The sequence below is a fragment of the Dromaius novaehollandiae genome, chromosome 1 (assembly GCF_036370855.1).
Source record: "Dromaius novaehollandiae isolate bDroNov1 chromosome 1, bDroNov1.hap1, whole genome shotgun sequence".
Lineage (NCBI taxonomy): Eukaryota > Metazoa > Chordata > Aves > Casuariiformes > Dromaiidae > Dromaius > Dromaius novaehollandiae.
Genome location: NC_088098.1, coordinates 60,076,724 through 60,092,550, shown reverse-complemented (window position 1 = coordinate 60,092,550; position 15,827 = coordinate 60,076,724). Strand labels below are relative to the sequence as shown.

The 15,827-nt window shown below is 42.9% G+C and overlaps 1 protein-coding gene across 3 annotated transcripts in view; it reads right to left on the bottom strand.

Moving 5' to 3' along the window:
• Positions 1 to 15,827, bottom strand: part of AKR1D1 (aldo-keto reductase family 1 member D1) — a 35,883-nt gene that overhangs the window by 5,440 nt on the left and 14,616 nt on the right. Inside the window, exons 1-6 of one of the 3 annotated variants that reach the window (XM_026119748.2) lie at positions 14,609 to 14,693; positions 13,824 to 13,986; positions 13,219 to 13,386; positions 8,597 to 8,713; positions 4,001 to 4,078; positions 1,643 to 1,765 (exon numbers count right to left, since the gene is read on the bottom strand). In XM_026119748.2, the coding sequence (XP_025975533.1) occupies positions 1,643 to 1,765; positions 4,001 to 4,078; positions 8,597 to 8,713; positions 13,219 to 13,386; positions 13,824 to 13,919 (582 nt within the window). In that variant the 5' untranslated portion in view covers positions 13,920 to 13,986; positions 14,609 to 14,693. Of the gene's footprint in view, positions 1 to 1,642; positions 1,766 to 4,000; positions 4,079 to 8,596; positions 8,714 to 13,218; positions 13,387 to 13,823; positions 13,987 to 14,608; positions 14,694 to 15,827 lie in introns of those variants that run through there. The other 2 variants (XM_064514065.1, XM_064514069.1) reach the window with 2 other exon arrangements.

The following is a 15,827-nucleotide window of genomic DNA, read 5'->3' as shown; positions in this document are numbered from 1 at the left end:
ACTTTTCCGTTGCACAAAAGGATACCAGTAAATTCAGGAATAGGTAAACTCATTCTATGATTACTGTTCTAATTGTCCACCACTGGGTGATGATGACCGATTTTAATTTTTTTTTTATTTTGGTGGACAGCAGTTCAACATCTATGGTTATAATTTGGTTGCAGGAAGTTTTTATTGCCACGTTTCCACTAGGGGCCAATAAGAGGAAGGATTGAGGTGGGGGAAGCTAACTGGAGAGGGAGACTGAGAAGCCTCCCCATCTCATGTGGGTCTTTCTCTGCTGCTTGCATTCAAGATGGCTAATCTAACATTGTTTTTAGGGGAAATACTGTCATGAGCTGACCCAGACAGAAAGTTGAGGGGGAGTATGTGAAATGTGAGACATCTCCGTAACAGTTATGAACTTCTTATGAGCCTTACCCTCCCACATTGCCAATACTGTGCATCCTTCCTTAAGGCAGGGATTTTCTGGTTGCGTTCTCAACTTCTGGGAGAGGGATATCTACAAGGTGACAGGGCAAGCACTGTTTTCGGCTACTTGGCACAATGTCCTAAGCTAGGTTTCATCTTTTCCCCAGCTTCTCTTGATCCCAGGAAGCTGCAGCAGTGCTTGGTACAGTCTTATAGGCACTCCAGAAAGAGCAATTGCATTTAGTACCCACTGAGTATGTTAACACTAGTGAGCAGTGTTGGAATTTCCTCCTCTCTCAGGCTGTCACTTCTATGTAGGCAAAAGACAGCAATGAAGTCTATGGTCAGCCTCCTGTGCTGCCTGGTACAGGTCCCAGTCCTCCAGGCCATGTGCTGTGGGTGGGAAGACACTCCTTTTGTTAGGTGGTCTTTGGTGTCCCCTCTGCTATTGCTAATGTGGATATCCATTTGTGCCAGAGGAGTCAGAAAAGTTTCCCAGCAACTTCTAGGAAGTGGAGTGAACTACCAAATGCTAGAGTCAAAGGTATCAGGTGTTCAGATGGGTCACTGCCACATATCTCTGTCTTTGAGCCCTGCTGTCATAAAACTTAGACATGCCTATCCTTTTCACAGCTTCAGCCTAAGTCAGTTGCTTAATGTGGTCTCCTCGTTAATAGGCGTTTCTCCAATTCTTACTGAACTTTTTATGGGAAGGGCAGAGGAGAGCAAGTCCAGGAATTTTAGGAGTTATCTCTAGTGTATGTTAAACCCAGGAAACCTAGAGTGACTCAGGTGCCCTGACATTTAGGGTTGTTTTCATTTGTTGTCAGCTGAGGTAGACATGGCTTCACTGATGATTGGTTAGCCCTGAATCGTTTGTCTTGGGAACGTTTTGGACTTGGAAATAAGGTACATGGCAGAGATTTAAAATCTGCATTTACTCAGCATCCAAGCTTGCTATGGAGCTTGGCACAGAGGCACAAGTTTTATAGTCCTGGAGCAGGAACTGAGAAGAGAGATTGTTCTAGCACCTTCAAATATTATCTTTAGCCTAAATAGCATGAGTAATACTTTCAAGCTAGAAATGGAAATGTGACAGTATGGAGTGCAGCAGCTGTGGCAAAGCATACGTCACCCTTCTGCACATGGCAGCTTAGGCCATGTGTTGCCTTTGCATTTTCTACACAGCAGTGGCACTATTGCAGCCACTGACCTTGGCTTGTGGTCATACCTGGTTGCTGACGGGTTTGTGCTTAAGTCCCGGCTTGTTCAGGATCATCTCCAGCTGCCTGCGGTTGAAATTAGATACTCCAATGGACTTTGCCAAGCCTGCATCTTTACATGCTTCCATAGCCTGCAAAGAAAGCAGAGACTGGTGGAGTCCCAAATACTGGCTTGGTTCTTTGCAGCATATGTTTTAAAGATAGGTGGAGCATAGTCTGTTCTTGAGACTGCAGAAAACCCCTTGCTGTAGCAGAGCCTACCCCATGAGGACTCGTGCCATCCTGCTAGTTTAATCTCAGTACAAGGATAGCCACTGACCCACTTTCCAGACCAAACCCTAATGTTTTATACCTCCCAGGAAGGTAGATTTTGTCTGGAAAGATGAAAGATACATTTGAGATATGGATACTTAGGCATCAGATATTTGCTTTTGAAGAGTTTTGCTTAGTTTGTGCTGCTTTAGGACTACTTCAAAGCTGAAGAAGGGAGAGTGAGCAAAACGGATTCCTTTCCTTATCACTCAGTTTATTCCTTTTGACTGCATGATAATTTTCTATATGAAGTCTCTACCTAGTGAAATCACCTAAATATCTGGCAGAGTACATCACAAAACCAGCATGTAAAAATTCAGTGCAATACAAAGTAGAAGAAAAAGGTGGAAGAGAGGAATTCTAGATATTCTGCGTTTCAAGTAAGTCCTCATAGTTAAGACAGCTTTATGAATACTGGGTACAAATACATGCCCCAGCCCTCTTGATCAGCTTCATCCTCTGAGTCATTAACAGGAGAGATGGTAATTTCCTATAGACTTCCCCTCTGTGCCCAGAAACTCTGCACACAAATGATTCAGTGGCTGCTTGAGGCAGAGCAAACCCCACCGCTGCTGTCCCCTCCATCAGAGCTGGAGGCCTCTTCTGACAGTTTTGTTATTTCTTTCTATCTCACAGGAACTGAGAGCAGGGAGGTAAGAGGCACCACATATTTGATGACCTCTAGTTGGCCTCATATGCTTTGTATCACTCAGTGACGAGTCAGCAAATATAGTCATCTGGAGTCATTTTTGCTTGCTAACACTGTATTAAAACAGTGAAATTATCTGGATTGTGTTTAGCCAGTTTTATTTAGACTGAAGCTATTATTTGCAGGCAGTCATCACCAGCTATTTTTCTTCTGGCTTATTAGCTGAAGAGAGAATTGCTACTACAATATATCCTTTACCATAAGCACAAGTTTGAAGATGAAAACATAGTACTGTTCAGACAGCTGTTGCTTTTAACATTTGAGCAACTAGCTTGTGAATTGGATGAATGAACTGCATCAACCCCAGACAAGGGTAACATAAACAGCTAACAGGGAAGTCCCTATCTGCCTTGAAATCCCGTCTGGTGGCTCAGCTGCCAGGAGAAAGCCAGCCAAAGCCCACCCCAGGGCTCCATTGCAGCCTGTACTTTTACTTGGAGTTTCCTACTGCATCTCCATTTTTATTCACTGCATTTCAAGTAGAGCTAAATCAGGACATGACTATCCAACTCCGGACAGTGCAAGCTGAAGTACAGCATATGGTAGCCCTTGAGGTAACTCTCCTGGTGTGAACCATACTGAGTTAGTGATGCTTTTGCAGCACACCTGGTGCAGGAGGACGGATGACCAGCTTTGGCCATGATTTAAAGTGTCTAGGTCTTCAGAAGGCAGGTGTGTGAGCAGACCATTACTCTCACTTTCTGCTTCACCTGAGATCCAAAGGCCAATTGGCTGTAGGCTTAATGAGACATCTGTCAATAGGACATGAGCACACCACAAACAAATTCAGGATGCAATCCTTCACAGAAATGTTACTTCCCTCCAAGTTTTGTAAGTAGAAAAGCTTTACAACCTCATTTGGTAACTAAATTCAGAAGTGAGTGAACTTGTTTTGATGTCTCTCTCTCTCTTTTTTTTTTTTTTTTTTTTTTTTTAAATGGTGAGCTTTAGGGCAAATTCTGTATTCTCTTGAAGGTGAAGAACTTTCCTTTCTGAGAAGGATCCAATCACTTCTTTCTTCAGGGCTCCAACTTTCTCCTGCTGCAAAGATCTGATAGGAGAGCCTGGAATAAAGCTACAGATATCTTAACTAGCAAATGCACTCTCTGAAAGAAGGAATGTGGATGTCAGATATCTCAAATATTTTGTTTTGTTTTTAAGATTAATTAAATGATGGCAAGAAGCAGCATCCCTGTAGGCAGGAGTCAAATTTATCCATGGAGCTAGTAGAATTTGATCCATTTGCCCTGTCAATATGCCTCAGCTCTGTTTGTGAAGGCCTCAAGTAAAGCTGAGAATGAGGATTTGGGGTTTTAAAGCATATATGAATGTTATGATTGCTTACCTCCCAAGTGGCACATAAGTCTGTCTCATGGTAGATAATTTTTCCATTTTCATCTTTTGGGTAGATCGCATCACCAGGCTGAAAAGCAAAACCACAAAAAAAAAAAAAAAAAAAAAAAAAAAAGCTTTTACTCAGAACAAAGATTTTCCACAATCTCTGCTTCTACTAGCAAAACAAAATTTCAAAGGCTTTCTGAAACGCCCTAAGTTCAATAGGTCACTCATGCTGGTCTTACCACATCCTCCAGTAACCGTCCACTGCTATAAAGTCCTTGGATGCACTTCTGAACTATCATATGAGTGCATACTCAGGAGTTCCAGGATGGCCTTATTTTTCAATAAACTTCTGACCTTTAGGGTAAGGCATCCAAAGGACTAGTTTTCTTCCAAAGGGCTGGGTTAGAGTACTGATGCATATATACATTTCTTTTTTCCTCCTTTTTCTTTCCCTCCTTCCTTATTCCCTGCCCTCTGCCCCATCATGCTTGTGTCACAGATACTTGGCAAGAGTACCAGTTCAGCTTCCGTTCCAGTTGGAGGGACCATTTCCAAGAGCTACTACTAGTAAAAGGCTAGAGCTACTACTAGTAAAAGGCTTAATGCACAGCTATAGGATGTGCTATGAACCTCTAAAGTGCATTATCCATCTTTCTTTGGACACTAGCAGCTCCTTCTTCCTAGCTCTGTCCTGCATAAACAGGACTTCAGGGATGACTTATGAGCTGATATCTGGTGCTTAAGGACATTGCTTTCTTTTGTTTGCTGGGCATTTCACTGCTATTGCAGGTGATGCTTTAGTGCCCTCCTCTTTTGTCTGTCTGATCCTAATTTCACTTTTTTTTCAAAGAAAAATCTTCTGTGATGGTTGATACTTGACCTGACTTCAGACAGATACATTTCAAAGGACTGTATATAAGATGTTGACATAGTAATTCCTTGGGAACATGCATCTGTGACTATGATCAGTGACTGGTGCCACCCAGTTCAGTCAAGAAGTTCAAATTCAAGGCATTCCATGGGAAAAGTGAGCCTATGGAAAACATGGCTTCAGATTTCAGAGACCAAGATCTGTTACAACTATAAGACTGTCTCCTCCAAATGTGCTGGCTTTTCTCAATGAATTCCATAAAGACCTGCTGCCTTTGTTGCTATGTCTTGTTGGAAAAAACTTGACTTAGAAGGAGGTAGGTGACTGTTGGATACACTTTTACTATTAGAAGGCAGACTGTTTTCCATCATAACTTAGGTGGAGAAGCATTATTTACAAAACCACCCCTACTATTTTGGAAAACCCCATTCCACCCCATGGTATCCCAACAGACTATCCACAGACTACAGGCTCATTGCATGCAGGCGCAGCAGGTGGACATCCTTGAGTTTATGGGAGGCTCTGAATTCAAGGCTATTTACTCTGTTCCATTTCTAATTCATTAACTTTTGTTCAACACTACTTTTTTATATTAGTCAATGTTCAGCAATTACATTAGCTATTTCATCAGCCCCTCCATTTTTCTCTATTTCTACTAATGTTCTGAAAAGCCAGCAAAGTTCGGATGAAAAGTGGCTTGAATATGAACTTATCTTGACTGAGTCTGGAGGTACCAGCTATTATGTTTCCACAAGGATTGGTCCTTCTTTCTACCTACAGGGAGTTGCATGGGTGGTTGGAGTAAGGTCGTCTCTGTCGCAGTAGTCTCCAGGGAGTACTTATGTCTGCCAAGCTATTCTTTTTTTTATGTAAGGAATTTCCTGAATGTAAGAGCTGGCTGAAGATGGAGAAAGCAGGAGAAAGGCCTGACAGAATGTCAGTGTTTTGATGGTGACAGCATCATGGTTACTAGGGCTTTTTCAAAAGTCTTTTAGAAGTTTCTCACACTTCTTAGCTTGAGATTGTATGGGCTACAAAATGCCGGTCATTTCCACAAATGCGCTCTTCATCTCTTGCAGTTGCCCTGCAGAAAGCCACAGATCTTAGACTGAACATAAGATGGCTTCCTGTGGTGCTGCTACATGAACGCTGTGACAGTCACTGCCAGCATGCAGTGTTCTGATAGTATCAGGTCATGGTCAAAGTCTTCAGGCAACCCTAAAGCTAGTAGACAACTGACTTGCATATTGAAAATGCAGAAGCTGGTAACTTCCGTGTCCGCAGAGGAAAAGCCCTGCTCCCACGATAACAATTTCATCAGCAACACAAATGCAAGAAGACAGGCCCGCACATCCTGTTGCTTTCACAACATTTTCTTTGATAAGTGAGCTTTTCACGAGAGAGCTGTTTAAGAACTCGTGAATGCCTATTGCATAAACAGAAGGCAATAGGAAGTCAAATAGTTAGACCATTGGTCTGTTTTGATTTATTCTCTCAAAATGATAAGAAGATACTCGGAACAGGCTTGTTCAATATAAGACTAAGATCACCTGCTCTCCTGCTAGATCATAGAATAATTTAGTTTGGAAGGGACTTCTAGAGGTGATTTAGTGCACAGGTACCTACCCATTCATCGATCGGTCATCTGAGCAGGGAGCCACCTAGAAAACCTGCCAGCACATAGGAGCTCCCTGGGCAGAGGTAAGCAGTGGCCAGGAGAAGGCATGTTGCAGCTGGCTGCCTGCCTCACTAGGGCAGATGAGCTGTGTGCCACCTCTGGGTAAAGTTAGGAAGGGGAGCGGGGGCGGGGAGCTGGAAAGGTGGGAAGGATGGTGGTCTTGAATGGGGAATTTGCATAAGAGAAAGAAGAGGGAGGTGCTGGTCAGTGTTAGTAAGTCATTGTTTAAAGTGACCCGGGATATCAGCCATTCTTGATGCATGCAGAAGTGCTGGGGTGGTGGCTTTTTCCTCCTTTGAGTGGTGCTCTCAGATTCCTCCTACTCTACCTGAAAGCTCCTGTGAGAGCTTGCATTGTTGGGACCTGCAGAGACAAGTTTCTTACCAGCTTATTGGAATGGGACTGTGACCTTTGTCTCATGCTCTTCACTCATTTCATGCAGAGGCCAGTTTTGTTAGAAGGTTTTTGGGGAGACGGGAAAATTCTTTCAAGTGTTCAGCTTTTACAAAGCAGGGCAGAGTAGGAATATGTTAGTATTACACCTGCACACTCCTCACCAAAGACAAGCACCACATGTGGGAAGTGTGTGAGAGAAAGGGAGCAAAACCAGGAAACCTGTCACCATTACAAAAGTGGGTTTTTTTTGTTTTTGGCACCCAAAAATGTATATTTTTTTTTGGCAGAAAGTGACTTTGCCTTTTGTTCTCTCCAGAGGGATGTGAATGAAGTTCCAGGACTGCTACTCTTAGCATCTCAGCTTGTTGATACGGGCCTCAAGGAGTCAGATGTACATTACTTTAAAGCCAGCTGTCTATATCTTTATATTGTGAGATAATGACCTTCACTATGTAGGAGAATGAACTACTAGAGAACACAAACAGAAGTAAGGGGAAACAGGAAATTGCAAGCGGTGGGAATTTTTCAAAAATGTACCCAAAAGGATTCCATACATGGGACCATATAAATAAAATTTTAATATGAGTCCAATTACTCTTATACATGCCTTAATGCTTCCTTAGGAAAAAAGGAACTGCAGGTCTAAGGTGATTGCTACATCGGTAAATCCTCTTTTATCTAGTGGTTCTGGCAGTTTAGAATCCGTGATAGAGTATAATTTTAATAACTGTAGAACTGCCTTCCTTGGAAAAAGGGATACAGCCAGCTTAGAGCTTCCCCCCTCCGCCCCCAACAATTAGCCAACTAATTTCCTGGTCCTATTCTCTCCAAGAAAAAGGATTTTATTGGTTCAAAACCACTTAAATGTGTTTTAAGACTCTGTCTTCAAATTTTAGTGCTATTATATCATGTACTTGAAGAGGAAAAACTCTAAAGCAAGGTCCAGCTTGGCGGTGGAACTGGAAAGTTCAGGATCCACGAGAGCTGGCTGCAGGGGAGGCGTGCAATCACATGCATTTGGAAGGGTTTGTGAGAACAGGGTTAAGTTCTCCAGAGCCAGTAGAATGAAGGAACACGAGACTTTAGCTTTTCAGTCACTTGAGAGCAAGAGATGGACACCCTGTGTTTGGGGCCAACTGTGATCTACGAAAGCTGTCTGAGAGAAGCACTCTAGAGTTAAGGAGATTAAGATTGTAACCATGATTTGCCCAGTATTTTTAGTACTATTGAGACTGTTTGGTTTCTGGGGCAGAGCAAGCAAATCCGCTTGGTGGTTCTTCCCCTCTGATACCCCCACCACAAACTTTGCTGCTAGCCCCTTTTTCCTCTAGTGACTCTCTCCTCATAGCTCAGAGAGGATTTAGACACATGCACTGCTTCAGCTACAATAATTCTTCAGTGTAGAAAGTGCGTTTTCAATCCCAGTTAAGAGCCCTGTCCTTCCTGTGGAGAGATCCTATCCTACAGCTGTCAGTAACTACTCTCACATGGGCTATAAGCCCCTCCACACAGAAATGTATGCAGGCAGTGCATATTGCAGAGTATGATTTGGCCAAAGTGCTATTTTCAGCATGGTTTGGAAGCTGGATGGAGGATGCTGGACAAAGACTCTCGTTCAAGCAAACTGCAATTTTTAGGGCAATTTTTCTTTTCACCTTGAAAGCCATGGGCAGCTCAATGATGTAGAGATCAACGTAGTCCAGCTGAAGGATCTTCAGTGTTTTCTCCAGTGTCAGGCGCACCAGCTCTGGGGGGTGGCAGGTACTCCACAGCTGAGGGAAGCAAGTACAGAGTCATTTTTCGGTTGCCAGGAGGTATGGCGAGGATCCTCCAGCTGTTTCTCCCACCATGCTCCTGTCCTTCTAACAGAGCACATTGCGCATGATGTAAAGCTGTTGTGGTCCACATCAACACAAAGGTGAGGGGGTCTTATCCTCTCTTCCTCCAGAGGAAGATATAAAGGTAAGACATGAATCCTTGCCCAGAGCTGTCCCTGTGATGACCCAGTAAAGCCACCACATATTTGTTTAGGACAGGTTCTTTCAAGTTGGGTAAATTGCAAACTCTTGCTCAATGAATCTGGGCAAATTCATTGTCTTTTCTGAGCTTTCCAAGCATATGCTTTCACTGGAAAACTTTGACTGTTCCCACAAGAAATCTGTGGTCAGTTTTATGTGTTAATGCAGAGGCTAAGATCACGTGAGCTAGCTATTGAATTGCCAGACACTAAGCACAACGAGAATCTTTTGGTTTTCTCATGTGGTCACCGACCCTGAATCATTGCCTGACCTAGGGGAGTTTTACTTTACCCCTCAGTCCTCACTGAAAGATGTATTGTTGCTTAGTTACTGTGAAGCAGGTGTGATTAGTCAAAACACAGTCTTTTCACCCTTTTTAATCACAACTGTTACCTTGATGGGTTATGCCCTGAGGTTGCTATGGTGTGCTCAGTTGATTAGCTTTCAGTGTTACCTCTAATTGAACTCTGCTAATGCAGATCTCTTGCACCGAATAAAACTATAGCATGGTAATTAGTAACCAAGAGCTCTTTGTAAACCGATTACTGCAGTTAAGATCCACAAAAGCCGGTATCAACGCACAATCAGAAGTTAAACCTGCCACTTGCTTGCACACAATAACTTGGCAAATCTTATTTTTCTTTCAGTTTGTAAAACTAACATTTGGAGTGATGTTGAAACCTTTGGCACCTTTTTTGGTTGGAAAATCCAGGTGTTTGTTGGTACAGTTGTTGCCTAGCCAGTTCTGCCACCAATACAGACAGTCACAGCATGCCAAGGTGTAGAATGAGTCCATCTCTGAGGCACAGAACACTTGAATTCAGACTCTTTTCAGGAGAAGATAGTGATTAAAAGTGTTAAAGGAAGCCTGGCTGAGTTCTAAAGTATTTTAGAACTTTTTTTAACCAGATAATTTTCAAAGGCCCAGGATAGGGAGTAGATACCTGCTCAATTGTGCTAGCAGAGGCAAGGACGCGTTAACCTGAAGCTCAGCTGTCGCCAGAGCAGCGCATCTGATGCTGCCCTAAGGGGATATAGCAAAGCACCTGGAAATTCATACTAGGCCTTACCCCAGCTGTATGTTGCAAGGCATGAAGAGCTGATGAACTGTTAAGTGTTGGTTATGTTGGTTGAGATCTACCGCAGTAAAGGGACCAAGGTCTTGCTCTCAGAGTTTTAATACCGCAGTAAAGGGACCAAGGTCTTGCTCTCAGAGTTTTAAGGTGTTCCACGAGGTTTCCTGGAAGTCTTTGGCCTGGATTTTTTTTAAGCATTTTCCAATCTTAGATTTTCATTTTATATGTAAAATGAAATATTCTTTTGAGCTTAAATATAGCTAAGGAACTGACTCTGCATACCCTTCATGTCAAGTTTGTTTTGTTACTGTATTTTAGAAACGTAATAGCTTGAGGTATGTTGGTAGTTTTGGAGCTGTCTTTCCAAGTGCCTTTGCTAGCAGAGTTGTGTAAGCACCTATCAGTGAATAAATTTCTTTTTAAACAACTGCAGAGGTTCTAAAGAAACAGCCTTCAGAAATGCCAAACATTTATACCACCTTAACACATAGATGCCACAGAAACTTAGTGTTTTATAACTGTTTTCATGATTTGTACAAGTTATTGTAATATCTACCTAAATAGAACCCATGTAGACATTAGAGCTGTCAAAGCCGCCAGCTGGCTTTGGCATCACAGGACACCACATTCCCTGGAAATGTTACTTTTAGTTTAATGAAAGAAATATCCTGGGATGAAAGAGGAGACCAAAACGGTCTTGCTATATAAGCCAAGAGAGTTGTTGGCAATTGATAGAAAACCTCTAAAATTTCTGGATACTGAGCTGCTCTGTCTGATCAGCCAGCCAGCAGCAGGAGCCAAGTGCAAGTGCTGATGATTTCAACTGGCAAATGCAGCACAATTGTGCAAAGTCACTATTCCAGTAATACTGCCACTTAGTGAAGCTGCTCTTATTAGTCACTGCTGATGGACCAGCCTTTGATTTGCATCATCTTTGTTTAAGGAAGGATCCGCAAGAGGTGCTTGAGTATCTAGAGTGCTGTGAATTTCCAGCACTTCTGATTTCAGAGAGGCTGAAAACACACACAATTTTGTTGTGCCTGCTATTTTAAAGAATAATCAATTATATCTACCACATTTCCCAGAAGATGCAATAGTTAATGCCAGTCTATCAGTGTCTGGATATTTGCCTATAGCTCGTAAGGTATGTAAAGCTGAAGATACATAAGCTTGTAAGGTAAGGGACATTCAGGCCAACTCTTCCTCTGAGTTCATAGCTGCTGTGTAAATGTCCAATGAGATCTGTCAAAATCTTTGGCTGTGATGGGCTGAATTGGTTGCACTATGCTTTCTACTTCTGCCTTTGAACAATTTTTTTTTTAAGATTACAGATGTGCTCTAATGAACTGTCAACCTAAGCATCTGAGGTTAAACTGTTGTTTTGTCAAGAACAACCAAGACACAGAACAGAAAGACGAATCCATGTGTATCCCATATCACAATTATAAGCAACACTGAAACTATAGGTCTTGACTCATAGTACTGGGAATTGCAGCCTTGAGACTACTAGGATGTTCAGTTTAGGGAACAACTGTTTTTCCAGGAAAAGCTGAACTTATGAAATTGCATCTTCTATTTCTTGATTATAAAAGGCTCAATTTTTAAGTAGTAGTGAAAATCATCTAGTGATCAAGTGAATATAGAAAGGCTTAATCATAAAAGTAAGTTTGGAATCCTGATAAAGTTTTAATAAGAGATGCACACTTGCTCAACCTGAAGGTTTAAAAGGGTGGGGGGGGGGGGAGGGAAGAGGAAACAGCAGGGGAAGCAGGAGGCCAAGTTAAAGACTCAAAATTGTTAGGACATCTGGTTCTAAACTTTTGGCACAATTCTGTATTTTTGATCACTGGTAATTTGCAGTAATGAAGCTGTAAAACAGTTTAAACAAAATATTTTGACTGACTCGAATCAACATTTTTGGCATATGAGAGACTACCCTGATAAAGGTGGAAAATTTGAGGACATGAAACCGCTCAGGATGGCAAGACTGATACCAGTAGAACTGAGCAGGGGACTAGAAAAAGAGTTGCATACTTTACAGATGGGAAATTGTTTTACTTGGAAATTGCTCTATAGCTTTGATAATCCACTTGGTCTGTAAGCTACCCAATCTGCTGAAGCTTAGTTTCCCAGATCATAGAGCTCAAGCAAACTGCTCACAGCACAACAGAACAGACCTTTTCTCCCATGGGATCCTTCAGTCTAGGAACCATGATATTTATTTCCAAGAGACTTGAATAACTTTTGTGGACTACATTTTACTTGCGAAAGGAGAAAGGGAAAATATTAGGCTGATATGTCTAAAGAAGCACTGCAGGAAAGGGAATTTGAGGTCATAAACTCCATTACGAACTGCACAGGCACCATTAACTTTCTTGGGGTATCTGATCTTGATTCAGCAATGTGCAGTGAGCTCTCTCTCTTATACCTGTGATCTAGTGATTGTATTTGTACCGACTTTTATCAGATGCTCCCCCTCTCATTCCTCTAGTAGAGCATCAGGTTGGGATTTTAAAGCATTAACTAGCTCATGTGTTACTCTGAACAGCCTTGTTGATCTAAAGAGAAAGTATGATAACCTCTTCTCTCTAAGTGAGTCAATTCATGAACCTGGAACTCTTTAATGATAGATGATACAATAACTAAGGGTGTGGCTTGATGAGCAATTTTCTGGCAGTAGTGCCAACTTAAGCATTTGCTGTTCTCCAGTGCACATACACTTAAACACACGTGCTTGCTCCCACCTGTTTCGTTGTGCAATCTCAAGGCAAACCTGTACGGGGAATTGTTCCAACAGAAAACAACTTATTTGCAGGATCATTGTCCAGATCAGACTCATTGTGTGACTATACAAATGCTTGTGCCCACACAGCATGTGGTACAGTAACAGCACTGCTGAGTGTCACAGTGGTCTAAACTTGCAGGTACCTACGATATCAGGCAGAATGCATATTGTGTGATTCCCACTGCTAACTGAGCTTTAAACTGAGAACAACTGTGACTCCTGAGTTATACAAAAAATCTTATGCTCATAATGCTCCGAGGCATTATGGTAATACTAGGAAAGAAAAATAAAGGCTGTTGGACTTAGAAGCGTGCCAGATGTTGACCCCGGTGTTCTTAGGAAAGCCCACTTACAGAAATCCTGGATTTAGCATAAATAATCTGAGTGCAACTTCTCACCTTGCCACAGTAAAAGATGTCTTCTCGCTTGATCCTTCCTTCTGCAATCTTCTCCTGGATGGCTTGTCCCACTTCATGCTCATTGAAATAGACAAAGGCACCATCTATATGGCGGTAACCAGTATCAATCGCAATCTTCACCGACTCTAGACAGGAACCTTTGGGAGTCTAACAGGAGAAGAAAAAGAATAAACATTGTTCCAGCCTCCTACTTATGTCTGTTGTAATGCTATAGAGTCAGTGAGATATACGCAAGGGTCATGCTGGAGTTCATCCAGTCTAACTATCCCTCACCCCCTCCAAACATCAGGGTTTCAACTTCTGAATAAAATATGCTCTGCACTTTTCTTCAAAACTGTCACAAATGTGGATTTAGACAGGAAAGAGGAGCAAAGCAGAAACTTCACTGGAAGAGCGAGTACAAGAGTCCTCAGAAGGCAGAACTAAATGCATTTGGTGTCAAAGTGATTTCAGAATTTCTTAGCTAGAGCGTAATAGCTTTTCTACAACAGTTCTATGATAAAATCCCTTCCTCAAACAGAAAAGAGCTTTTTGGTGTGGCAGAGCTGGTTAGCCATCTATCTGATCAGAAGCCGTTTGAATACCTCATGACACAGTAGAGCTTTCAGCAGAGCAGGAAGGAGAAATTCAGATGTGACTTCTTTCTCTTCAAACCAACTTGCTGTTGGCGATATCACCATCCAAAAGGTGGTAGCTCAGGAGGATCTACTGACGCAAATTTCCAAGTGTGGACAGTTGTTGTATAGTCTGGTCAAGAACCAGCAGATGATTCAGTATACATTTTTAGGCCTCTTACCACTTCACCTTAAGATGAGTTCAAGAAATCTCTTGATATGTCCAAACGACAACTATTTTTTTGTACTTCATACTGCAGTTAAGTTTACTCATCTTTACCACAACTCAGAGAAATTTTTTTTTTTTTTAGAACCACCCTGTTTCCTGTTAGCCAATGTAGCAAGCAAAATACAGGTAGGCCAAACCAAGCAAAAAAGCACGAATTCCACTACAGTTATTTGACGTATCACTGAAATTGGACTGAAAATGTCTCATTGTTGCCACGTTTTGCATGATGAGGAGGCAGTTCAAAGCAGTGATGGCTGAGGGCTGCCAATGACATGTGGCAACAATGTTTTCCCACCGTTTTCATAGACAGTGCTCTACTGAGATAGGGACATCTGATCCACTCAAAGGAAAACTGAAATAGAATGAGGCAACCCACTGCTTTGAAAGCTGCACCTGCTCTGCAGCAAGCTGCACAAGCAGATCAGACATCTGCCTTGAGGCAACACCACCTGGAGTGTCAAGAAAGAAGAGCCAACTTCAATTCTGCTTCTGCCAGAAGTAGATACCAAAAGGTGAATTTTGCTACCTCTAAGTACAGTGTCGAAGACCAAGTTTCCTCTCCTGTGGGGAAGGCACGATCCAGAGAGAACTGGAATGGAGAGCAAGTATGAAGACAGGATGTCAAATTTCTTGTTTCTGCATTTGCCAAAGAAAGGCAAGAAGTGGGACTGGCAACAAGTGCTGTTGGGAAGGGACTTTCCCCCACAGCAGTCGCTGTCTCCCTCCTTGCTGCAAGGCAGCTGCCAGCTTGGTTTTCCAGGAGTTTGCCATAAAACAAGCAGCTGCTCTTCCACCACCTGCCTAGTGGCCTTTTGCTCCAGGCCAGGGATAGCCCTGCCTGAGGCCAGTTTTGCCTCATCACTGCTCAGCCAGGGCTCTGGGGCTCCTAGAGCACAGGACAACAGGAGTGCCGTTGACCAGAAAGCTTAAACACACAATTTCTGAATGTGGAAACTAACTGTGAAACTCACTGCCCCAGGATGCTGTGGAGACCAAGGACATGGGCCTGCCCTTCTGCATTCATGAAGGAAAAACCTATTAAGGATGACTGAAGACCGATGGGGGTTCAGCCTCTCTGCTGCTAAGTCCCAGAGCTGCAGGCTGCAGAAGATTATTCTGGGACAACAGGATGCAGCTCTGTCCATTTGCTCTGCTCTCCAGCTTTCCCTCAGCCTTGGCCACTGGTGGACAGGACTGGGTGGACTATAACTCTGACCCAGGAGGGCCACTCTGCTCCAGGATGCAGTGCCTAAAGTTTACCTAAAAACACAAAGCCACCCATGCTTACCCTTCCTTACTACAGAGCTGAATGTGGGCTGAGGGGCGGAAGAGCACAATTTGGTGTGATAGATTATTTAGAGTAGCATGATGCAACCTTGTCCACTTAATTGAGACAGACAAGGAAACGCTTGTTCAAATGCTTTGCTGCTTTCGGCGCGGGAGCCTCCCAAAGGCACGCTCAGCTCCTGCCAGAGCTCTTTCCTAGCTGTTAGTAGGATGTGACGAAGATCACAGCAGCTAAAAGCGTTAAAGGAACAGTCAATGGCTAGTTTTCACTCAGGGCATGTTCAGCAGCGTTACGGAAGCGCGAGGCATGGAGCAGCGACAGACTCAGACATGTTCTGCGCGTCGTGTGCTGTTGAAACCTGCGAGGGCAGCATTTGGGGAAGACAGAGACAAAAGGCTTTGGCACACCAGTTACAAGTTTTCAGTTACTGATCATGCTAACATTGTATATCTATCTC